The 23,851-nt window shown below is 59.2% G+C and overlaps 1 protein-coding gene across 5 annotated transcripts in view; it reads right to left on the reverse strand.

Moving 5' to 3' along the window:
• Positions 1-622: 622 nt before the first annotated feature.
• Positions 623-23,851, reverse strand: part of AHDC1 (AT-hook DNA binding motif containing 1) — a 63,570-nt gene continuing 40,341 nt past the window's right edge. For 4 of the 5 annotated variants that reach the window (XM_057305435.1, XM_057305433.1, XM_057305434.1 and 1 more), the window contains 5 exons: positions 21,481-21,659; positions 16,205-16,316; positions 16,045-16,082; positions 10,741-15,654; positions 623-1,043 (listed from right to left, as the gene is read on the reverse strand). In XM_057305435.1, coding sequence (XP_057161418.1) covers positions 10,784-15,580 — 4,797 coding nt within the window. In that variant the 5' untranslated portion in view covers positions 15,581-15,654; positions 16,045-16,082; positions 16,205-16,316; positions 21,481-21,659 and the 3' untranslated portion in view covers positions 623-1,043; positions 10,741-10,783. Of the gene's footprint in view, positions 1,044-10,740; positions 15,655-16,044; positions 16,083-16,204; positions 16,417-21,480; positions 21,660-23,851 lie in introns of all 5 variants that reach the window. The other variant, XM_057305436.1, reaches the window with a different exon arrangement.

The raw sequence follows: 23,851 nt of genomic DNA on the forward strand, positions 1-23,851 counted from the left end.
GAGAAGGGTCTGAGAGGCCAGCATCCCCACACTTGTGGGGTGCTGGGGTGTGGGACACAATAGGGGTTGCAGAATCAGGGGAGACCCAGGACCAAGACCAAGGATCTAGGAGGCAGAATCCCAGGATCTGGGACACAAGGTGTGGAAGCCCTAGAGAGCAGGCGAGGAATCCCAGCGGCAGGGGAGACCCAGGGTATGGGCTGTAATCTGGGGTGGGGGTGGGGGTTCCTGGATGCAAAGCTGACTCAGATCTCAGGCAGAAGGGAGACCTCAGAAGGAGGGAACACGTGAAGGTATTTCACCTCTGGGGAGCCAGTGTCTGGACACAAAACCCAGCCATGCCCCTTCCATTCTATCCACTCTCACTCGCCCCCTTTCACAAGACACAAGTGTGTTTTTTTTTTTTTTTTTTTGCTTTTTTTCATTTCTTTTTAATACAAACTTGGATCTTTGGGTGTGTCCTGCCAAAACAGAAAACAACAACAACAACAGAAGAGAAAACCCAAAAGAGTGAAAAATAAGAAAGAAAGGAAAAAAAAAAAAAGCTCCCGCAAGAGGTTCTGCTCCCCCCCCACCATGCGAATCTGCACACCACGGGACCACAGCAGGTTTACAGAATGCAATATACAATCCACGATTTATAATAAAACAGTATATACAATAAATAGGGTATTGTTCATTTTTGTCAAACGACCTGTAGATAAATTTCTCAGTGCATACTTGCAGGGGCTCTGGACACCTCGGAGCCCCGCTCGCAACCTCTTGCACACGCTCGCGCTCTCTCTCTCTTTTTTTTGTCTTTTTCTAAAACTGTGTTTTGTTTTTTAAGTTTTGTACATTTTTAAAAAGTATTTACAATTGCTGGTTTTGTGCAGAAAGGGCTCACCTTCGGCTTCTGCGTGGAGGAGATGGGCGGGGAGGGGTGGGGGGAGATGGTAGTGCAAGGGGGACAGGTGGGGTGGGGTGGGAGGCAGAGGGGCAGGCGCTCCTGCCAGAGGACAATGTGGACGCTGGGAGGGGTCTTGGCGTTGGTTTTCTGAAAGCTGCAAAGAAACACAAAAGAAGAGGCAGAAGTCAGGGGTAGGCACAGACACTGAGCTCTAAGAACAGAGAGGCTAAGAGCAGGACCCCCACCCAGTTCCTACCAGGATTCTGGGAGAAGCTAACCACATTGTTCCTTCTTCCAGAACACTCGAAATAGCCCCTTGTGAGACAATGAACTGTTTCTGGCCTTCTCTGAACTCAGTTTCCCCATCTGTAAAATAGGTTTGTATCCAAGGCCCGCCTCACTGAGAGGTAGAGGAGGCTCTGGGAAAGGAGCTGGGGTTCCAGACAGCGCAGTTTGTTAAGGACTTGGGCTCTTGCGTCAGACACAGCTGAGTTCAAATGCCAGCACCAGCCCTGGGCAGCTCTAGTACACTGGGCAAGTCGGTGAATCTCCATGAGCCTCAGTTTACTCATCTGTAAAAAGGGGATCCCACAGGTTTGCTGGGAGGATTCAGTGGCTTAAGGTGGATTAAGCCTGGTACAGGAAACATAAGAAATGATGCTGATTATACACCATTGTTATTTTCCTGGGGCCTGAGCCAGCTAGGTGCCCAAGCCTCAGTTTCCTCATGCAACAATGAGTTTAGGAATTCTCCATGCCGGGCTATTGTGAGGGATGACACAGGGGGGAGCACAGGGCTCACGTACAGCACGGGTGTGAACGGCACACCTGCACACTTTCATTTCTTCTAATTCCAACCCTTTCCCAGTCCCCTCCCATGATGCCATTCTATTCCTTCCAGAGGCAAGGTGACCGGGAAGTCCATCTGAATAAAGGAATAAAGAAATTGCCCAACACAATCCCATCTGTGTTTGGTCGCTGAAGCTCCCAAGTTCCCAGTCCCTACAATCACCAGACACTGGAGGTCTGAAGTACCCCTTCTCCAGACATCCCCATCTAGAACCCAAGGCCTTGCTGAGGCTGGCGGGAAGAGGCCCAGAGGGACAGGGATGGGCTCGACTCGTAGTCATGAGCCTGGCACTTTCGGAGTCCTGGCCTCCTTGAAGAGCCCTGAGATTCTGGTCCCTGCGCTCAGTGAGTGACCAGCCCACCAGAATTACAGGGTGGAGGGTGCTGCCACTGCCTTCTAAGACCCCTTAGCAGAACACCCTCCCTCCCCCACCCCTGCAGGAAGCAGGCAGCCACAGAAAGCCTTTCCTCTCTTGTCCTTTCTTGGCTTCCCTTCCCAACAGGGCCACATTTAAATTCTGCTCAGCCTTGGCTGCTGTCTGCTGGGCAGTCAGCCCTGGGGAAGACTTTTGTCCTGAGGTTGGACTTGCCAGGACTCCCTCCCAGGGCCAGGGGAACCAGGTGGGCTCCCGAGAGGTAGGGGCAGCCCCCATCCCAGTCTATCAGCCCAGGCGGCAAGCAGAGGCAGGAGGGGAAGGGTGAGAGCTGCATCTCTGTTAAGCAGTCAGGTCTCCTGGGGGTGACGGAGGACGGAGTATTAGCCGCGGGGGATGGGGTGCGCCTGTCAGGGTGCGGCTGTATTAGAACCGGCAGACGAGCAGCTCTTGGGGCCGGGGGTGCTGTTGGGATGGATGTCAGCTCTCCGGGTAGGGTGATAAACAGGACCGGCTGGGCCCATAGCAGGTATCCATTAGGGCACAGGACTGCTGTATCTGGGGGAGCGGCTGCGGCTGGGAGGCTGCAGGCATCTATCCGTAGGGCAGCTTTACTGCAGTTGAGGAACAGCTCCCAAGCTAAGGAACCTCTGTTGGGGTGACAGGTATAGTGTGCTGGGGTGACATGTGAGGGGGAGACTCAGGACCGGCTGCTCCAAACCATTCAGCAAGTGGACTGTACCAAGCCCCAGCTTTCCCTGCTCCCCCGAAGGGCCCCGGGGCAGGCTGGGAGCCTCTGCACAAATCCCGGTCGCCCCCGCCCCCTCCGGCCCTTAGCCACTGCCAGTGACCCTCTCCAAGCCAGGTCTCCATGGTGATCTCAGCCCAGCAGGCAGCTCCTGCCAGAACTGTTCCCGCGGTGCTGGCGGCCGGCAGCAGGGAGGCTTTCTCACCCTCTGCTCAGCCCTCCCTGTCTCACCTGCCTCCTCCCTCTGCCCTCCCCACCTTTCGGGACTTGGCCAGAATCTGGGGGATGGTAGGGGTGGGGGCTGGGGAGAGAATCCACACCAGAGGTTCCTGAGCGGGGAGAAGGGAGAAGGGAGGGTGCGGTGGCCCTGGGGGACCCTGACCTCACCGGGTTCAACTCTACAAAACAGAACTAATGCTGCGGTACCAGGTGGCCTCGCGCTGGGCACTGGGGACAAAGCAGAGGAGACAGGTCTGGCCCCTGCCCTTGAGGGGCTCCATGGAGCAGAGAGGGATGCAGAGCAGACCCCAAGCAGGCAGTTCCAATGCAGGGAGATAGGGGCTGTGCCAAGGGACACCCTCGGGGGCTCAGGAAGCACCGAGGGGGCACCTAACCCGGCCTTGGCAGGAGGAACTCTGGCCTTCTACCCACTGCAGAGCACGGTGCCCAGCACACGCCGGGGTCGGGACTGTGTGCTGACTGAACGCCGGAGTGATGACCGCTCTAAGTCCGATCAGCGTGGCAAGGTCCAGCTCGGGTCTTGCACACCTCCAGGACGCCTCCTTAGATCGCCCCGTTACCATAGCTACTGTGCACTTCTCCTTCCCTTCCACGCTCCTCCAGGGCAGAGACCTGTGTGTGGTACCTCCCTGTCCCCAATGCCAGCTTGCTGCCCGGGCCCCAGGACACCAGCCATTGTTCCTGAGACTTAACCTTTTAGTGCCTCTGTAATCAACCGCAGAACCACATGCCACGGAGCCCTCGCGCTCCAGCGGTTTTGCCGGCCGAGGTGCCAAGGCATGAAGTGGTCTCTGCCCGTCAGGAGGGGCTGGCACTGGGAGCATCGGGGGATAGCTGAGCGGACGTTCGCAGTGCTGCAGGTCACGTATACGTCAGGCTGTCCGCAGAGAGCTGCTCTCTCCCCACAAGGAGCACACGTTCGAGCCTTCATTTAAGTGCCTGGCACACACGTATCCACACCCACTAACTGCCAGGCCACGAGCTACAGTCTCACCTCCACCCTCTGGTCTCTGCCTCCAGAAGGGGGTCTCAACGTCCGACAAGGCAGAGGCGCAGAAGGCAGCGAGAATGTGTGAGAGTTTGTGCCAGACTTGCTGTGTCACCTAGGGCGAGTCCTTTCCCTCTCTGGGCTTCGGTCTCTATGTAAAGTAGGGGGTTGAACAGGTAATGGGAGGGATATTTGGGCCCCAAAGGGGCCAGAGGCAAACCACAGCTGCCTAAAGGCGGATCCACCCCCTCTGACATTTTCAGGCCAAGTCAAGCCTGCAGGTCCCTCAAACGTGGAGAGGATACTGCTTCCCTGGGGCTCAGACCACACTGGACAGATGGGAGACACCCTCTGGTAGGATGGATGGGCTGTAGGGTGTGGGTGTGGCTCTCCCCCAACTTGAGAGCAGGTTTTCAAAATCTGTGTCCCCCAGTGACCAACGGCACTCCTTAAACTCTAGGTCGTCAGCCATTCCCTCCTTAGGGGTCTTTCCCCACCTCGTCCACGGCTAGTGGGACCCAACAGGGTTCATATCCACGGCCGCCCACCCGGCTTGTGAGGCTCTCCCACCGTGCAGAGCTGCCACCGCTTACCAGTCCTAGGAGGCTCTACACCCGACACACATGCTGTCTTCCCGCTCAGGGACGCCTCTGTAAAGACAGGCCCCAGCGATGGCTATGGATTGGGCATGGGACCGAGCGATCACCAAGGGCCCTTCCTGGCTCTGTCATTCCGTTCCTGCCGGGGTGGCTGTGTGTCTTTGGGCAAGTCCCGTTCCCTGTCTGTAAACTGGGCGGGGTTGTACAAGGAGAACTCCAAAACCCTAGGTAGCTGGAGAGTCTGAATCGGTTTATTTACACACCCTTCCCCTGCCCCATTTTAGGAGTGTATCTGAGGATAGCAGCGGTGACAGAAATGGTCTCATACCCACTCCCGCTCCTTGCCCTTCCCGCTCTCCATTCCCTCTAGTCTACACGCTTGTCTTCGACTCAAGGCAAAAAACAATGTCCCAGGCATGACGTGACATCGGGGAAGATGGGGAAGGAGCACAGAGATGAGCAACCAGCCTAAAGGAGCCGATGATGTGGTGAGGACATTCCCAGGAAGGGTTGTCATGGGTGCATAAAGGGCTGGAGATTAAGTGGGCCTGGGAAGGATCCTGGAACGCTTCTTGGAGGAGGTGACGCCTGAATGAAAGATAGGAACTGACAGGTGGGAGATGGATGGTGGGCAGGAAAGGGCAGCCCACGCCAGTGACAGCCAGAGGAAAGGCACAGGGCACACTGGGGAAAGAAAGCTCCCTCCTAATTCCACATTCTAGGGCTGGAAAGGGAGGGTGTGTGAGAAGGAGGTCAGGGCGGAAAAGGGAGACCTGAATACCTGGAATACCAGGCTAGTGGCTGGGCTGTTATTTTGTAGGCGAGGAGACTGGAGGGGTGGGGGCGGGGAGGATGCCATAGACAGATGGTAAGCAATGGAGTCACAGGAGCAAAAGGGCTGGAATCAACTCATCCAGTAAATATGTGGGGGGCTCCAGACACCATGCATCCGGAAATGAAGAACAAAGCACTCTGGTGGCCAAGATGAGGGGAACGGACTGGGGCTGGGGGCAGGGGTTGGGGCAGAGACAGGGCAGCCACCGGTGACTGACCCAGGGCCACAGCTTCTGAAGCTGTGCTCAAGACCCATTTTCTTTTTTCTTTTTTCCAAAGTAGGCTCTACGTCCAGTCCAGCGCGGGGCTTGAACTCATGACCCTGAGATCCAGACCTGAGCTGAGATCAAGAGTTGGACGCTTAACCTACTGAGTCACCCAGGTGCCCCCCAAGACCCATTTTCTGGCTCCAGGAAGCTCTTGCTGCCTGTCCTGCTCATGGTTCAGGAGGTTGGTCCCTGGAATTTCCAGGGGGCCTATTTCAGTCCCTGCCCTGGAGCATGATGCCCACATGGAGACTTTGAATGACCGCGTGTTTACAGGCTGTAAACGCCATGAGGGCAGGTGGCTGGTTCACGTTCGCTGAACACAGAATTAGCCTACTGCTCCCCCTCCCGCCCCCCAGCACAGAGGGCACTAAGGCAGCAAAAGTGAGGACAAAGATGGCAAATCTGCTGCAAGAAAAAGCCATGATGTCTTTACAAAGTCACGATGCGCCGAGAAAGGGGATCGGTGTGAGGACCTGCACGGGAAGGGCTTCTAGCTGACCTGGGTCATTTAGAAGTCTGGGTTCTGTTGCCCATCAGGCTTCAGGTCCCTTGTGTGTGGGGGGGGTGACTTACCTTGCCTCTGGGCCCCCCAGGGAGGAATCAGCCCAGTTGCTAAGGCCAAAAACTAGGTGGTGTTTCATAGCCTCCCACCAAAGGATGCAAACCCACACTAGACACAAAATCCTTCCTAGGAGACAACAGGGGCAGCCGGTGAAGGGAGGCTGGCTACCTACAGTCCTGAGCAAGGAGGAAAGGGTCAGAGGGGTGTGTGAGTCACACAGGCTGGGTGACAGAATTCAGCTGGTGGGAGGCACTTGTCCACCCATGTACCAACCGCTGACTATGTGCCAGGGACTGGGCTAAGGGCTTCATGGGGAATCTCATTAATTCTCACGGGAGACACAGCAAGGTGATGTGACTCACCGGGTCACATAACTGGTAAGGGATGGAACCGGGCTCCGCACAGAGGCTGGTCTTGCCCACAGCCATGCTCCTCACCACCACCCTCCAGTTCCAGGGCCTCCCTCCCCTGGGCTCTTCTGGGTCCACAGGGATGTGGGGAGATGGGAGAGGAGCAGGAGAGGGCACGTTCACAGAGAGATTATATTTCCAGGAAATGCGGGCTCAGAACAAGAAGGCCTGGCCTGAAAATGGCCGTGGGAGAGGCAAGACATGGGATGGGAGGGAGGACGGCCTCAGAGAGTGCGAAGAGAAGCCCACAAGAGGCAGGGCAGGGATGGCTGACCCCTGACGTGAGGGCTTTTCGCTCAGAGCCAGAGGCAAGATCAAGTGACCTCTTGAGGTTTCAAGACACAGAGAGACAAAGCCCAGAGCAGCTGGGGCCTGGCCCAGGTCCGGGCGTGCCTGCTGACCCTGGTTGGCTGGTGGCCTTGGAAACTGCTTCCTGCTCCGGTCAGGCCCCAGGCTGGTGTAACCTTGGAGGACCTGTGACATTTCTCTTGGCCTCAGGTCCACGCCTGAGAGGGAAAGGGAGGAGAGGGGGACTCCAGATTCCTGAGCACCTTGGAGGGCCTTTCCTGATCGCACAGGGTCTGGTAGGGCTGACCTTCAGCCATGAGGGCCCAATGTGGAGTCAGTCTCCCTGGCTCGGTTTTCCAGCTGAGGGACTGGAGAGGTCTGCCCTGGGCCTGAGCGCTCCCCACCCTCTACCCCTTCCCTCTGTCCCACCAGCCCAGCTCTCGGACCAAGGGGGGGGGGTCCCACATTCCACACTCTGACTCCCCTGAGCTTTTCTCTTCTAATTCACAGTGGGGTGTGACCCTCCCCCTGCCCACAGTTTCCTCTGCCTAGAATGCCTTTCCCCTCACATCTCTGTCCATCCAAATTTTGCCTATTCTTCAAGGTCCAGCTCAAATGCAGCTTCTTCCATAAAATCTCAAAATCCGTTTAAAATGCCAGGCCCAGAAACATTTGTAGAGAGTGTCCAACCAATCTGTCATTTTGCGGATGGGGAGTCAGCAGTGTGGGATATTGGGGGAGTGGTAAGGCAAGATACCCAGGTTCTGGGGGGAGGGGCGGTATTGGGTGCGAATCCAGACTCCACCACTGACTAACGGTGGACCCCCGGGTAATGTTCCTAGCTGCACCCGCTTCCTCAACTCTCTGAGGAGGTGGCGGGGGGAGGGCACTACCATCTCCCAGCCTGCTGCGAGGGCTCAGTGGGGCAGTGTTGCAGGAAGCGCCCAGCCCGACATGGGTGCCTTTTCTCACCGAAAGTTCTGAGAGAGGACTTCTGACCCTAACACCCACCTTTCTGGTACACAAGCTTTGTTTCTCCCTGCCTCTGGCACCTGCCACTTGCCACCAGCTGTTTTCAGGTTCTTTGTGGACCTGTTTTAGCCTCCCGGGGTGGATGCTGAACTCTGAGGACAGGACCAGGACTGCTTTGTCTCCTCTAAGCCCCAGAGCCCCACGTCAGAGTGCTCACTGCCTGCTGGCGAATGAGCACGTCTCCCTCCTTCAGCACTTGCTCGGGGGTGTGTCGGGGGCGGGGGGGCTTCTAGCTGGTAACTCTTCAATGGCTCCCCACTGCTCTCGGAATATAGTTCAAACTCCTTCCGGTGCCCTGCCTGCACGTTCTGGCCCTGCCTGCTTTGCCCGCTCACTCAGTGAGTAATTACTGTCCTCTTATCGGTTCCTCAAGGTTGAGCTCCTTCCTGCCCCAGGCTTCACCCACTGCTGTTCCCTCTGCCCAGAATGCCCTTCCCACTCCCTGTTTAGCTGGTGCCCCTTCACCCTTCAGGCATCAGCTTCAGGCTCTGGTCAGCCCGCTGCAGGTTCCCACAAGCTCCTAGCTTTCCTCTCTCGTAGTCCTTCCTACGGTAATCATTACCAAATGCTTTGTTTCAGTCTACATACTGTCTTTCTCTCTAAGCTGGAAGCCCCCTGAGGACCAGGACCTCATCTGTGGTGTTCACTGGGGTGCGCCCCCCATGCCTGCTTCGTGGTGGGTGCTGGACAGATGTCTCTGGAACAAGTGAATGCATCAGTCTGAGGACAGTGCTGTCAACTCCCAGCCCTGAGTGGGGAGCGTGGCCAGAATGTGGGGCTGGATGGCATCCCAGTTCCTCCTGTGTTCAGGCCTCACTGGATGGTTCCATTATGTATCTCACTGAGCTGTGACCTGCTCAAACACCCAGCCCCCACACTCGTTTTATTTTCCCATCCAGAGCCCAGGAGGAACGGTTTTTGGATTATTTCACATTTCTGGATTATCCATGAGACATCTCCCCTCCAGTGAGAAGGATCAAGAGTTTGACATTTTAAACCCTAAGCAGCTTCTCCCCGGCCTGCCTCAGATCCACAGCTCTGCTGCTTGCAGTGAGACGCATGGGGAATGGAAGGCCATTTTAATCTTGGCCTGGCTTCATTAGGAGGAAGATATGCTGCCAAAAAAAAAAAAGTTTGGTCCACCGTCTATGCCATGCAGAATTGCAAAACCTAAGAGATTATCAAAGTCGAATTTCTTGAACAGATGGGGAAACAGAGGCCCAGGGCCGGAGGGAGTGAAAGCGTGGTCAAGGACACGGAGCATGCTGATGGCCAATTGGGGAATGGTCCTTCCCCAGGCCTCCTGATTCCCACGTGCTGCCCTTTGCCACCTTCAGGCACCAAGGGACCTGGGGTCAGGCAGAAAGGGGATAATAAGTTTCCACTGACATGACTTCAGGACCCTGAGTCACCCTGGCCTTGAACGGCCTCCCCAGAGCAGGGATGGGACTTTCCAGGAGCCCTGCTATTCCTTCTCCAGGAAGAGGCGCTCCCAGGAGGCTGCAGTGGAAGCAGAGGTGGAGGGTGAGGGGCTCAGGCAGGCCACCTCCCCACCCCCCCATCTGAGGCAATTTTGTGACACCTCTGTTGTCCAAAGAGTGGGATCTGATGGGCCAGTTGTGGCTGTATTTCCTGGAGCAGCCTGTGCTCCGAGAAAATGATTCTTCCGACCCTGGCCCTTTTTACCATTTGGGGGGCATCCTTCCCTCTTTTATTCTCCTTTTCTTAAAATCTCGAGAATACTAAACCTTTGACTCCATCTCATGAGGACACAGTGCCTGGTAAACACAGTATCTAAACATCTAGCAAAATTTAACTGAACTCTCGGAAAAGCCTTTGGCTGCAGGAAAGGGAGCCTGGCTTTTCCCAGACAGGAAATATCCTGCCTGGGGACAGACCGCCTGGGTGCGGGTTGTCAGGCACAGCAGGAGCCCAGCATCACTCGCTCACTTCTGGCTCCCTACCCCACCTGCCTCTGACCACTCAGAGCCCACCTCAGGTCAAAGACGGTGAAAAAGAAATCTCTGGGTGGGCCCCAAGAGACCAGGAAAGACACTTCAGGCCATTTTCTAAAGCCCTTGCAGACTGTGACCAAGACGCAGTGACCACACCCGAGGCCTGGCCTGTGCCAGAGTGCACCATGAGCTAAATGAAGCTCCTAGAAAAACGAGCGGGTCTGGCCGGGTTGGTACCCTGGATGGGCCCTGGCAGTTAACTACCCAGCCTGCTTCACCCTTCACTCATCTCCCACGGGGCCATGCGATGCCCTCCCTGGCAAGAGGTCAAGTGGCGAGTGTTTCCTGGGACTCAGGCAGCGCCTGCCCAGGACCTAGCACGGACAAGGGACATAAACGCTTGATGAACCAAACCAGATGGCCCCACCCAATCTAGGGTTCTCCAACCATTTCGGTAACTTCATGTCCGAGCCTGATGCTGGGTTCCCCACCCAAACACCCCATCTCTTCCTGAAGACTGTCCCCAACATCCAATCCCAGTCTCCTTCCTGAATCCAAACTTCCTCTTATCGGGGTCCCTGATCTTGTCCTTAAGTCCTTCCCGCTCATCCCGGTACCTCTTCCCCTTGCCCAAGCTCTAACGGCCTCATCCTCCCCCGCCTGCCCAGGTCTCTGCCCGCTCCAACCCTACCCCCAAACTCACCCAGGAACAAAACCTCGAGGTCCAGTCGGCACTTCAGTTGGCACTACAGGGAGGTGACGGTGAATGTGTCCTCAGGGTGAGGTTCCGCCATGGGCCCCAGGAAGCCGCTCTTGGGGCCCCCACCCAGGCCGGGATGCGCCTGCGGCATAAAGCCTGGATACCTGTAGGCGGTATCCTGCAGGGGCAGCAGCGAGTCCCTCGGCACAGGGGACAGGGTCAAGTCACTAAGGAGCGGGCAGCCATAGCCAGCGGCAGCGGCGGCAGGGCCACGGGGTGGGCCAGGCGGCCGGGCCATCTCCAGTGGCTCCTTGTCGGCCTTGGGTGTGGCCGGTGGGCTAGCCAGGTGTGGGGCACTGAGGCACGCGGCCTCCGTCCTGCCCAGGAAGTCAGCCAGCAGCCCTGTACCCACCTTCCCTTCATAGGGTGGGCTGCGGGCAGCTGAGCCCGGTGGGTACCAGTAAGCTGCACCCTTGCAGCTGGGGGAGTCGTAGTGGGGCTGGCCCAGCGGCAGGTCCCGACAGCTAAGGTGGGCCTGGGCTGCAGCCGCGTGGCCCAGGCTGGCCCCCTGGAGCCCATGCTTGAGGGGCTCACAGGCAGCCAGCTTCGTGGGTGGCGGCCGCAGCTCTTCCTTGAAGCCCAGCGTGGGTGAGCAGGTGGGTGAGTACGCCTTCTGCAGACCGGCATCAAACACCGTGGGCGGGTGCGCCAGAGGCGGGAAATGCTTGCCATCTAGGTCAGGAGCACCCAGGCTGGGCGAGTCGCAGTGGAAGCCTTGGCCGAAGGTGCCGTCAGAAGGAGTGGACGGGTTCATGGAGTAGGGTCCCATGAAGTCACAAGGGTCTCGCTCACCCACGCCGAAGGCCCTCGACTGGGAGGGCAGTGGTGACATGCTGCTGTCCCCGCTATAGTAGTCCAGGCCGAGGTCTGGGCTGTCCTGGAACAGGGGGTTGACAGGCTGTGGCTTGGGGATGAACTTGGCTTTGGCGGCCGCCCCGCCCCGCTCCTTCTTAGCTGAGCAGGCCCCACCACCCCGTCCACCCCGTGGCTGCCGGGGCCCGGTGCTCCGTTTGGATGGGTAGCCTGAGGCTGTGGCCGAGGCGGACGACGGGAAGCCCAGATGTGAGGCCTCGAACAGGTCCACCTTCTTCCGCCGTCCACGGCCCGGCTTGGAGCTGCTCTGGAAGAGGACGCTCTGGTTCCAGTTGTAGCCGGGGGCAGAGGACGCCTCGTTCCAGTCCATCATCAGTTTCTCCAGGCTGGACAGGCTCGACTGGCCCTCGCTGCTCGAGGCCTCGCTGTTGGCGCGCCGAAAGCCGCCGCTGACCGGCTGATTGAACTGGGTGCTGTCGGAGGACGACTCGGAGAAGGTCTCGGACACGGCCGTCTGCTGCTTCACCTTCTGCGGCGTGTAGTTGGAGATGTCCAGGATCACGTTGGGCTCGCTGACGTGGCAGTCGAAACCAGGATTGTAGAGCTGACTGAAGGCCTCGGAGGCCCAGTCCAGGCCTCCATAGCCCTGCCGGAAAGGCCACTGAGAAGCCCCCGCGAACTGCCGACAGTTTTCAGGCGAGGGCTGGAAGGAGGAGGACGAGGAGGAGGCAGAGGCGGCGGAGGCGGCAGAGGCTGTGGTGCCCTTGGGCACCATGTAGCCGCCGGGAGAGACGGTGCTGGCCCGGCTGTCACAGCGCAGGGGTGTGGGGGCTGAACCAGAGAAGGGGGCCCCCTCCGAGCTGTTGAAGAAGGAGGCCTTGCTGGGTGGCAGGCAGGGGCCACCCGTAGGCGGTGGGGCGTAGCCGGCGCTGTGGGCGCTGCTGGGAGAGGCGGGCAGGCTACTGCCGCTGCCGTAGGCGAAGCTGCAGTCCTTGCTGTTAGCACAGTCCTGGCCCGTAAAGGGCTTAGCTGGGGCAAAAACGCTCTGTCCGGCCCCATAGCCACCGTACTGAGGCGGGTAGGTGCTGGCGGGCGGGTGGGTGGTGGGTGAGCGGGCCACGGCGGAAGGCGGCGGAGCCAGCTTCGGGAAGGTCTCGGCTGCCCGGCAGTCTGAAGTGGCTGGAGTTATCCCGTAGCTCGCTGCCCGGCCCGGCGGGAAGGTCTGGCGAGCGGGCAGCACAGGCTGGAAGGAGGGGTCCGCCCCGGCCCCACTGCTGCCCACTGCCACGGGGCTGGCCTTGGCCCCCCGGCTGGGGAAGGTGGCCAGGCCCCGCTGGGCAGGCAGGGTGCTGGCGGGGGGCCCTGCGTAGGTGCCCGATGCCTTCCGGGACTCGGGGCGAGAGGCTGAGAGGGCAAAGTCTAAGAGGTCGGAGGAGTCATCCGAATCGAGCAGTGAGCGAAAATAGCCGGTGAAGAGGTTTTGGCGCTCCTGGCTGAGCTCGGTCTGGCCCGCAGGCGCGCCCGTGCCGTAGTAGCTGCCGCGGCCTGAGGCCCCGCTCTCGAGCCCAGTGGAGGCAAAGGCCTGGGCCTCGGTCCCCTGGAACCCACAGTTTCGGCCAGCTTGCCCGCCTGGGTGCCCGTGGTGAGGGGCCCAGCCACCACCCTTGTCCCCGGCCCACTCGGCGCCTGCCTCCCCAAAGCCTGGGCCGCCAGGCACCTGCTCTGGGAACAGAGTCCCGTTCTTCCGGGACCGCCTCTTGCGCTTGGGCTTCCCAGTCATGGCGTCCACCTCCCCCCGGCCCCGTTTGCGTGGGTGCCCCAATTCGGTGAGGCTGGGACCCCCGACGCCGGCAGCTGCCACTGCCACCACTTTCTTTTTCTTGCCAATGCCCTCGAAGAAGTCACTGAAGGAGCATCGGGCCGCCTTGGCTGCGTGGCCCCCACCCCGGCCACCAAAACCGCCTGCTTTACCACCACGCCGTCGGAAGCCCTGCACCCGGTGCAGGAAGTGGGAGATGCTCTGGGTGTCGGGGGCCTGGTGTACCGACTCGGGCTCGCTGGGCGTCCAGCAGCGGGGGGGCGAGCACCGCCCAGCGCACTGGCTCTGGCGGTTCAGGAAGGCCAGCTTGGCGAGGACGTCGGAGTACTCGGCCTTACTGTCATTGGCGTCTGCTGCGTAGGACGGCTGGGGGGAGGCCAGCTTCTGCTTCCGCCGCCGCCGTTTCTTCACCTCTGGCATGGCCATGGTCGCCGCCGCCACGGTGGCCGCTTCAGCCGCCACCACTGCTGGCTCCTTGGGCTTGCCAGGACCCAGCAGCAGGTTCTTAGGAGGGCGGCCGCGTTTCCGCTTAAGAATAATGGGCATCTCCCCAGGCGGGAAGACCACCACCACGTTCCGCCCGTTGTTCTTCATCTTCAGCAATGGCGTGGGCTCTGCGGAGACGCGCAGGCCCAGCTCCTTGCCCTCCACGCTCAGACTGCTGCTCAAGGAGGACACCTTGTATGTGGTCTTGTTCCGCCGCCCCAGCGACACCGGGATTTTGGCCATCTTCACCACCATGCGCCGCACGCCCCGGCACTTGCCTTTGCGGGTGGGGACCACCGGTGTCTGGGAGGATTCTGGCTCCAGCTCTGGGACTGGGCCCGGGCCTGGCAGGGCAGGAGGTGGTGGAGGCGGTGGTGGCGGGGGCTCGGCCAAGGCGGCCGCCAGCCCTGTGGGCATAGGCAGGGACAGCAGGCGGCCCTCTGGTCCGGCGTCTGCCTTGCGCCCCCGTCCAGCTTTCCGCCGGCGACACAGGATCTTTGGCCTATCAGTGCGCCGCAAGGCGTACTTGGGGTGACCCTCAGGCCCATGGGGGCCATGGGGTGAACACAAGTCCAGGCGCAAGGTCTCGCCCAGTGGGCAGGGCCCCAGGGGCTGCTGAGGCTCCAGACGGCGGCCAGGGACGTCAAGCAACTTGGGCAGGGGGTCAAGTGCCTGAGGGTCAAGCAGCTGTGACTCCAGGGAGTCGGGCAGGGTATCCAGGGCCTGCAGCGCCAGGCCTGGCAGCCCCAGAGGGTCAGCAAGAGGTTGCAGGGGTGGCAGCTCCAAAGCTTCCCCGAGCGGCTCTAGTGCCTGTGGGTCCAGGAAGCGGGGCTGGGGGTCTAGGAGCTGAGGCTCTGGCTCAGGAGATGGTGGCTCGAGGGCCTGGGCCTCTAGCAGCTGGGCCTCGGGGCAAGTAAGGGAGGCCAGCTCGCTGAGGATGTCGGCGTCAGCAAGTTCCGAGTAATCAGGGCCGTCTGGCTCTGGCTCTGGGGGCAGCCCGGTGGCCGCGGCCGTGGCTCCGGGACTATGGCCTTGGCCAGGCTGGGGACTGTCCCTAGGCTCGGGCTCAGGCTCATAGAGGGGGTGGCTGGGCCTCTCGGACTTGGCGTGGGGGGTGGCCCGCTCCTCGGGGCTGCGGATGCTGTTGGCCAGGCTGGGTGAGGAGAAGAAGCTGTACTGAAGGTCACCGGGGGGTGGGGCAGGCGGGCGGCTGAGTCTGAGGCCACCACAGTCCAGGTGCACGCCGCTGTGCTGCAGGTCCTGGGAGAGCCGGGTCAGGTCCTTCATGATGTCAATCAGCCGCACCACCGGTCGCAGCTTCACCCGCCCGTTGTCCCAGCGACGTCGGGAGCTGTTGCCGTCTCCCGCAGGGGTGGGGCAGTGGGCCTGTGAGACTGGACGGGCTGCCCTTGGGGGCAGCGGGTCGTCCCCCTTGGCAAGGACTGGTGGGCGCCGGGTGCTGGGGTCCCGGCGTGGGGGTGGGCGTGGGTTCTCGGAGAAGGTGTGGGCGAAGGCCTTGTCGGGTGGGCTGGCAGGGGGCCGGGTGGGAAGCAAGGGCCGTGGGGTGGGGGGGCCGCCGGGGTAGTACTTGGGCTCCCGGAGGTAGTCAGGAGAGCTGCACACGGCACTGGAAGTCACCACCAGGCCCTGGGGCTTCACACGCATCCTGACCTTGTCCTCCGCGGGCCGCCGGGCGGGGCCGGGGCTGACATGAGGGTGCGAGAAGCCGGGACCAGGACCTGTGGGGCAGGATGGGCAAGAGAGCCCTCACTGAACGCCCAAGACCTCAGCTTCCCACATCCCCAGTGAGCCGCTGCCACCCCTCCTGGGAGTCCCCTCAAGCCCCATCCCCAAGTTGACGCCCAGTCTTTTCCCGAACCACCGCATGCACCATGAACCCCTCAGGGGCCCCAGTCCCACTTGTTGACAGCTCATCCACTTCTAGACCCTGGCTACGGGCTCAGGGAGAAGAAGATGCCTGACTTGGAGAGGGAAGGCCATCAGCAGGCTGGGGTGACCACTCCAGATCAAAATTCAGGAGAAGGCCAGGAAATCCCATCCAGGGCATGACCTGTTCCCTCTGCCTGCCCGCCCGCCCCCCCCATTTTAGGAGAAGCCCGGCCACTCACCCTCGGCTCTGCCGCCTGGGCTGTCACACTGGAGATCTCTGTGGGCAACAAGACAGGGGATCTGAATTGTCAAGGTGGCCACAGCCCAACCACTCACTGCCTACTCCACACACCAGCCCAGCTCCCTCGGTGCCCCCTCCGGTGCGCACACCCGGCTGACCTGGGAGAGAGAGGGCCCCCGGGCCTGGGGGCTCTGCCAGTTGCTGGCTGTCAGCTGGGGGTGCTGTGGAGCAACTTCGGCCTGAGCCCAGGCCTCGGGGCGTGGACAGCGCCTGGAAAGGACCATCGCAGCTTTAGTGAGCACCTACTGCGCGCCAGGCACTGGGCTGGAAGCTGTCCAGGCATCGTTTCATTTAATTCTTCATACAAATCCTGTGAGGTAGGGGCTATTAATAACCCCATCTTGCAGATGAAGAAATGGAGGCTCAGAGATGAAGTAACATCATTCATTCATTTACTCATTACTTATGGAGTGCCTACTTTGCACAAAGACCGGGTAGACAAACAGTGATCAGATAATCATAAATGCTTTAATTATTAGTAGGATAAGAGCTGTAAAGAAAAAGTGAAGAGTGCCTCAGGTCAGAGGTGTGACAATCATACAGGCAGTCAACAACAATAAAAGTTCATACGCTTTGGGGATACTTTCCCTACTGCCGAACAATAGGCTAGTAAGCACTTTATGTGGATTATCTCATCTAAGCCCCCTGCAAACCTGAAATCAGTATGCTCATCGTCCCCATCTTTACAGAGGAAACCAGCCACTGGAAGGTGGTGAGCACCACGAAAGCTAGGATTTCTGTCTGTTCACTTCTGTGTAGATCTCCCAACACTCTGGTCAGCACGTGGCCCACAAGCGTGCTTCAAGAAATATTGACTGTTTCTTATGAATGGATGCACGAGGTGCACAGAGCAATGAGCCCTGCCTCTTCCCACGTGGTTTCTCTCATTCCTCTCCAGACCCAAAGGTGGGACCCAAGAAGGGTGTGGAGAGAGGGCGAGAGACAAGCATGTGGGAAGGGATGTTCTCTGACCCCTCTCCCACCTTTACCAGAGAGGCGCTCTCTGACTCCCCCCTCCCCCATCACACCTCTGGCCACAGTCTGGCCCCTGCTGTGCACTCTCAGAGTCCTCTCTACTTCCCCTTCACGGTATCCATCACTGTTGCAACCAACTACTTGTATGACTGGCTTTTCGGTGAGTCTCCCCCGCAGAGTGTGGGCTCTTCATGGGCAGGCATTGCGTCTGTCTTGTTTACCACTGTATCCCCTGACCCCAGGGCCTGGGCTTTGGAAGCTACATAAATATTTACTGACTAACTCCCTGAGCTGGTCAGGGCAGAGATGGGATTTAAATCCAGGCATGTCTGACTCCCAGGGGAGCCTGGGGACTCAGGGCCCTGACCACCGGGAGGGTCTTAAAGATTGACCCCGATCACTCCTTAGTGTTTGGCTCTGACTTGATCCCCACAGTCAACCCCCTTCCCCTCCACATATGCGTAGACTCCCACCAGCTGCCATACTGCCTGGGGCTGTCACCCCCACAGGAAGACCACGGAGCTGACTCGGGGACAAGATGGTGTGGAAAGGAACACTCTTCCACTCCCTGGTGCTGGGCAGCAATTTGCAACCTACAAAGCACTTCCACACATATGACCCACTGAATCTTCCCAGCAACCCGGGAGGCACGGCTGAGGACCCCTGTGGTATAGAAGAAACAGGCTCAGAGCAATGATTGTGGAACTTGCCTGAAGTCACATAGGTGCGAAGTCGCAGGATTCCTAATTCTGCCCTGAGCTCAAAGCCTGCTTCCCCTCCCAGCTCCTGCAGCTTTCCTTCAGCCACTCCTGAAAGCCCTGCTCCTAGAGCTGAGGTCTAATTTAAGGTTGGGAGGAACCTTAAAATCGCCAAGCCATTTGGCTTCCAAACCCTGGGCCTGGGGGAGCTGTGTTACATTCCAGATACCCAGGCCCTAGTCCAGGGGAGTCTGACTCACAGATCTGAAGGGACATCTGGGAATCTGTATTTGTAATCAGCTTCCCCATGGGTACCCTACTCCAGTGCCACCTTGTGCTCTTCCCATTTCACAGATGAGCAAACTGAGATCCAAAGAGGGAAAGGGCCTTTGCCCAAGGTCACAAAACAGCATGGGGAGAGCCCTTCTGTTGCTTATCCAGACAGTACATCCCTCTGTCCACTGTCCCTTTTCGCTCTGCAGTTCCCAGCTCTCGGCTGCTCCTCTCTGTCCTGCCCACTCCATCACTCAGGGTCCTGCTCTCTCCCAGGACAGGCTGTAGACTGTGGACTGGCTCCTCTCAGGCCAGGCTCTCTCGCCCGTTGCTCTTACAAGAGGGACTGTGGGCAACAACCTCACAAAGGAGGGAAGGGGCACAGACCCTGGCATCTCCAAGTCCCCTTTCCAACAGTATGGTTGACCCATGGCTCCTGAGAGTCTTTGAGAGGCCTCCCTTACTGAGGGTGGGGCTCACCCAGCCTCCCTGCTCTGCAGACCTCCCACTTGGGGCCCCAAGGGTGTGATCTTGGCTGAAGGGAAAACTCCTCTCCAGTGGTTGCTTCTGTTCCACCCACCCGTGAAGACCTTTGGGCATGTCCTCCTGCCAGACCTCCTGACTCTGTCCACTGCTCTCTCTTGCAGCCTCCAGGATCTGAGGGAAGCAGCTGGCTCCCCTCCCCACCACACCCAGGCGGCCATTTTCTTGGACCCCTCCCAAGGGCACCACCTATCCCATGTCTGTGAACAAAGTCAAAAGGGTCCTTCTGTCTGACAGTCTGCTTCTGGGTCAGTGTGTCTGAGCCTGCCCATGGGGACACCAACCGGCTGGGAGGGGGCTGGGGGCCCCAACCTGCTGTGCACAGTGCCGGGAAGCGCCAGCCCACATCCTTGAGTCCCCAGCCCCACCCTCCCCCGCTGCGGCTGTGACCACCCCACCCCTTCCCCAGCCTGCCTCCCCCTCCCCCACCCACAGCCTCCCCAGGGGAGCCAGGCTGCCAGCCCCAGCTCTCACTTCCGGCCTCATGACCCTCTCTCCAGCCGGCACACTCCTCCCCCCACACCATTTCCCTCCCAGCCTGGATTGAAGGCCCAGGGATGTCCTCAAAGGGAAAACAGTGTATCAAAGGGGCTATTACCACTGCTGTGAGCCCTTCCCTAACACCTCCTTTAAGAGCCTTTATCCCCCAGGATCTGTAGCACCCCTCTCAGTCTCCTTCAGCCCCCTCCCACCCACCCACTAGTGCCCAAAGATCTTCTTCCGACCTGACTCCAGCCCAAAATCCTACCAAAAAAGGACAACGATGAAAATAATAACAGCAGCTGTCACTTATTTGGCATTTAAATAGAGGCACAGAGAGGTTAAGTGACGCCCTTGAGGACAAACAGCTAGGAAGAGCTGGAGTCTGGATTTAGGTTTGTTGAGCTCCTCCGGTGCAAACTTCTTCACTGTCCAGAGTCGGCTCCCTCCCCTGCAGCCTCCTCCAACAGTCCCAATCCTCATCACTAGTTCTAATTTTTTATTTCTAATCTACCCCCTCCCAGCTTCTTCATCCCCTCCCACCTCAGTCACCCAAACGCACTACCCTCCCTCGCCACTAGGTGTCCCCTTAGAGCCACTGATGCCCCCAAGGGGAAGCAAGTCCCGCCTGGTCTCCTGGAGTCCTCAGGCCCCCCCCCCCCCCCCGCCCCACGGTATAGCACACCCCACCCCACCCTACCCCCGGCCACACAGAGCTCCTTTGTGCAGCCCTCGCCCACCCCCTTCCTGCCCAGAGCGGGGCACCTGGCAAGCAGGTCTTCCCTAGACCCGCCCCCTGCCAGCCCCCTGCCCTGGGTGCCAGGTGTTGCGGGCACCACCGCCAGCTCTGGCTGAACCTGAGGGTCACCCTGCCGGGCGGCCCTCCCTTCCTCCCTCCGAGGTCACCCAGGGACTGTGCTTCCCGCCCTGCTCCACCCCCACCCCTCCTGCCCTTGGCCCTTCCAGACTCCTGTCCTAGTCTTTCCTTCTGTCTCCCGAGGACTCCCCTCCTCCAGCCCCACCAGGCCCTCCCCACAGCCTCTCACCCCCGCCCACCTCCTTCCCCTGAGAGCTCCTCGTTCCGCCCCCCCTCCCCGCCCAGGTCTGAAGAACTCCTCCTCCTGGAAAGTTGCTGTTGGAAAGGAAGTGACTTCAGCGATTTGGCCACAAGGCTGGGCACTGCTGAGCCCGGCTCAGCTGAAGGCCTGCCCAGCCCACCTCCAAAGCACAAGTGGCGCCACATGCACATGCCACCCGCAAGTGTGCACCCAGAACCCTGAACGCAAGCCTCCCCGGTGACATTCCACACCGTCCCAGCGTGCCCACGTATCACTCCGGTGTGTTCACATTCTCGGTTACACACCTCTCCAGTGTGCACGAGCGCCCTGCACACATACACCACCCAGTGTGGCCCCCACCACACTCCAGGATTCCCACACCTACCCAGGACACACTCTGAATCCTGGGCACTCACCACTCCCCTGTAGTACCCACACAGCCCTCAAATGTCCCCCAGCCCAGTCCACTTATGTAACTCCTGCATACGGAACCCTGTGTACCTAAGGACAGAGCCCTACACACACCGGCCTGCACACAAGCCCGAGGGCTCGCACACGCGATGCCCCGTGCACTTACAGTTGGGTACACAGAGCCCTGCACCCTCCCATAGCCACACCTCCCACCCTTACCATCCCAGGAGGCCCCACCCCTAGACCTCAGGCCCCAGGAATGCTCTTTTGGAAGCTGGGTGGAGTCCCCCGGCAGGCTGGGCTCTAGGGAGCTTCCTGGAGCCCGCAGGCTCCGTGTGTCAGTTCAGGGAGTTGCCTGTGCAAGGCAGGGCAGCCCCACCTGGCCTCCACGGCTCTAGAGCCTGGGTGGGCTAATCCCGGCCAGGAGCAGGAAGGCAGGTCCTGCCCCCACCCCACCTCATCTTATGAGGGTAACCTAGCCTACCTGAACTACACAGGTCCTCTTGGCACCTCACCTTGGCCTCCCAACTCTCTGCTTCCACGACTCCAGAGACAGGGGTCCTGGTGTGTGTGTGTGGGGGGGTCAGCGGCACACATCAGGTGCTCCAGTTTCCATCTCTGCCCTGAGTTCTGGTCACTGTCACAACCCCTTTCTCTTCCCAGTTCCCTCAGGTCAACAAGGTACCAGGAAGAATCCCCAGACTAGGAGGCAGGACTCCGGGGGACTTACTGCATAATCCATGGGCCTCAGTTCCCCTTTCTGGATAATGGGGAGTTTTGAGTAAGTTGGGTTGAAATATTTTGATTCTGTAGAGGGCCTCTTTTTGGCCTAAGCTGGAAGGGGAGATTCCTGCTAAGACTGGGAAGTGAGTCCCCCTGATCCCCACTTTCTGCGAGTGGCCCAGGCACAGACCTGGCTTCCCTGTACACTGTTACCTGAGCAGGCTGTGTAGACAAGGTCTGGCTCAGCAGGAAAGGCCTGTCTTCGCCAGCGATTCCAGGGTGGTCTCTGCGGCAGCCTGAGAGTCGCCCCGAAACCGGGGCCCTCTGTACGCACTTAGCTGGGCAGGCTCTGGGGTCCAGGCCGATGGGTAGACAGGTAGGCAAGCTCCCATCTGCGGAAGAAAACACAACACCCCAGGTATAAGCATGGATCCAGGATGAGCCAGATAAGGGACCAGGACGCTAGCCTGAATGGGGTCCACTCTCACATACAACGAAATCACCTACAACCTCATTTCACTGGGGAACCACGAGCCTATCCATTGAAACCCCAGGTTCCTGTTGGGAAGCAGTCATCCTTGTACACGTATGTACGCACACACATGAATACAAACACATATACTACGGTGGAAAGAACCTGACTTTGGGAAGCCAGACAGTTCTTGGCTCGACCCTTACCGTATGATCTTGGGCAAGTCAGTTAACCTCTCCGGCTCTCAGTTTTCTCATCTACAAAATGGGGAGATGTAATGAACGGCGGGAGGAATGCTTTGGGAGACTATATATGCCAGCAGCTTACTTAGAATGCAGGTGTGAGAATTGCTGTTCAAAGACATGGGGAGGGCAGATTTCCACGCGGGGTGTATGCGCAGCTGGCCTTTACTCTTCTCCATCAGCAACTAGTTACGTCTCTTGTTTTCTTTAATAACCATGGCCCTTCTCACCACCCTCCTGCTTCCTGCCCATTTGTCTGCCTCCCTGAGGTCTGTACTGGAGCCCAGAGGGGGTCTGGGAACCAGGCCTCATGGACTGCTTACGGGCTCTGGTTGCCTGGGAATTTGTATGTGTGGGAGCGATCGCGCCTGGATAAATGCATGCTTGTGAGCGTTCAGCTGTCTGGGTAAATACACCTGTATGTGGGCTCCCGGGTCTATTTAGCCTTCTGTACATTTCTAAACGTGTGTGTGTACACATGTGTCTAAGAGGGTACATGCATGGGATCCTATGTTTGTTCAGTGACGGTCTATGTAGTTAGCCGTGTGTGTGTGGGAGAGCGAGCGAGCGAGCGAGAGAAGGGCTGATGTGTACCTGGGTTCAGTATCTTCAGTTATACGTGTGGGTGTGTTTATCTGGGTCTATTCAGCTTTGTGTGTGTGTCCAGCTGAGCCTGTGTTTGCACGCCTGCGAGGACATGCAAGTGTGTGTCTGCCTCTGTGGCAGCACCCCGACCCCCGCCGTGCCTGGGGCAGGAGTGTGCCTGTGCGCGCACGCGCTCCGCCTGGCTCTCTGCAGCTTGCTGTGTCAGGAGCTGAACTGGCTTCTGGCTGTCTCGGGGCTCTCTGGATGCGTGTGTGGGGGGGTGGCGGCTGATCCTCTGCGGTCCCTGCAGGTTTCCGGTCTTGAGGCCTGTGACTGCAGGCACTGGTGTCACTGTGGATACCTCCCTCCTACCTCTGCCTTTTCCTGGGTTTTCACGGTCACGGCCGGCAGTGTGACTGGTCACGGTGTTCCCGTGGGTCTGTCTTGCTGGGGGTCACTATGCACCTGTGTGTGGGTCCGAGCGTGTGTGTGCTGTATAACCTCGTCGCCAGGTACCTGCGTGTCAGTGGGTCCTTGGGCCCCATCACTATGTCTGTGCCAAAACAGCTACGTGTCAGTGTCAACATGTGTGAGAGGGTCTGTGTGCCATGGTGTGCCTGGCGGCACAGCAGTGCCTCCGTGTTTGTGCGGTACCTTCGTGTGACTCCTCAGTCCGTGTGTGCGTCCGCGCGCGTGTGCACTGCATGCAAGAGACCCTTTGTGAAACAGTGTGTGTCTGTGTCACTGTGTTTGTGTGCCTGCTTCCCTCCTCCCTACCTCCTGCGTGCACGCTCTCTCTCTCTCTCTCTCTCTCTGTAGGAGCCAGACAACTCCCCAAGCCTGGATTAGGGACAATTTATCCACAGGCAGAGAAGGAGAATTCCAACCTGCCAGAGCCTCCCTCCTCTGATCCATCCCCCCTTTCCCCGTGGTTGGGTGGGCACAGAAATGCAGCCCGGCAGCTCCCAAGCCCTCAGGGAGCCCCCACCTCTGCAGCTCCCCAGAGGCCCGGGAGGGCGGAAAAGATGGAAATCTGGGTGGCCCCAGAGCCCTCCAGTGGGGGTGGACTGGCTGCCCCCCATCCAGGCCCCCACAGCTCAGCTCATCTTGGCCCTGTTCTCCTACATATGGTGGTGGTGGTTGAGGGGGGGAGTCTGCATGGGGTCTGCCTGGCCCTGCAGGCTGGAGGGACCTCAGGAGCAAAGCTGCTCCCAGCCCTTCCACAACCTGATACTCCCCAACTGATAAACGCCAGCTCCCCGCCACCCCCTGAAATGGGAATAAC

This window comes from Ursus arctos, unplaced genomic scaffold (assembly GCF_023065955.2).
Source record: "Ursus arctos isolate Adak ecotype North America unplaced genomic scaffold, UrsArc2.0 scaffold_32, whole genome shotgun sequence".
In the NCBI taxonomy this organism is placed as follows: domain Eukaryota; kingdom Metazoa; phylum Chordata; class Mammalia; order Carnivora; family Ursidae; genus Ursus; species Ursus arctos.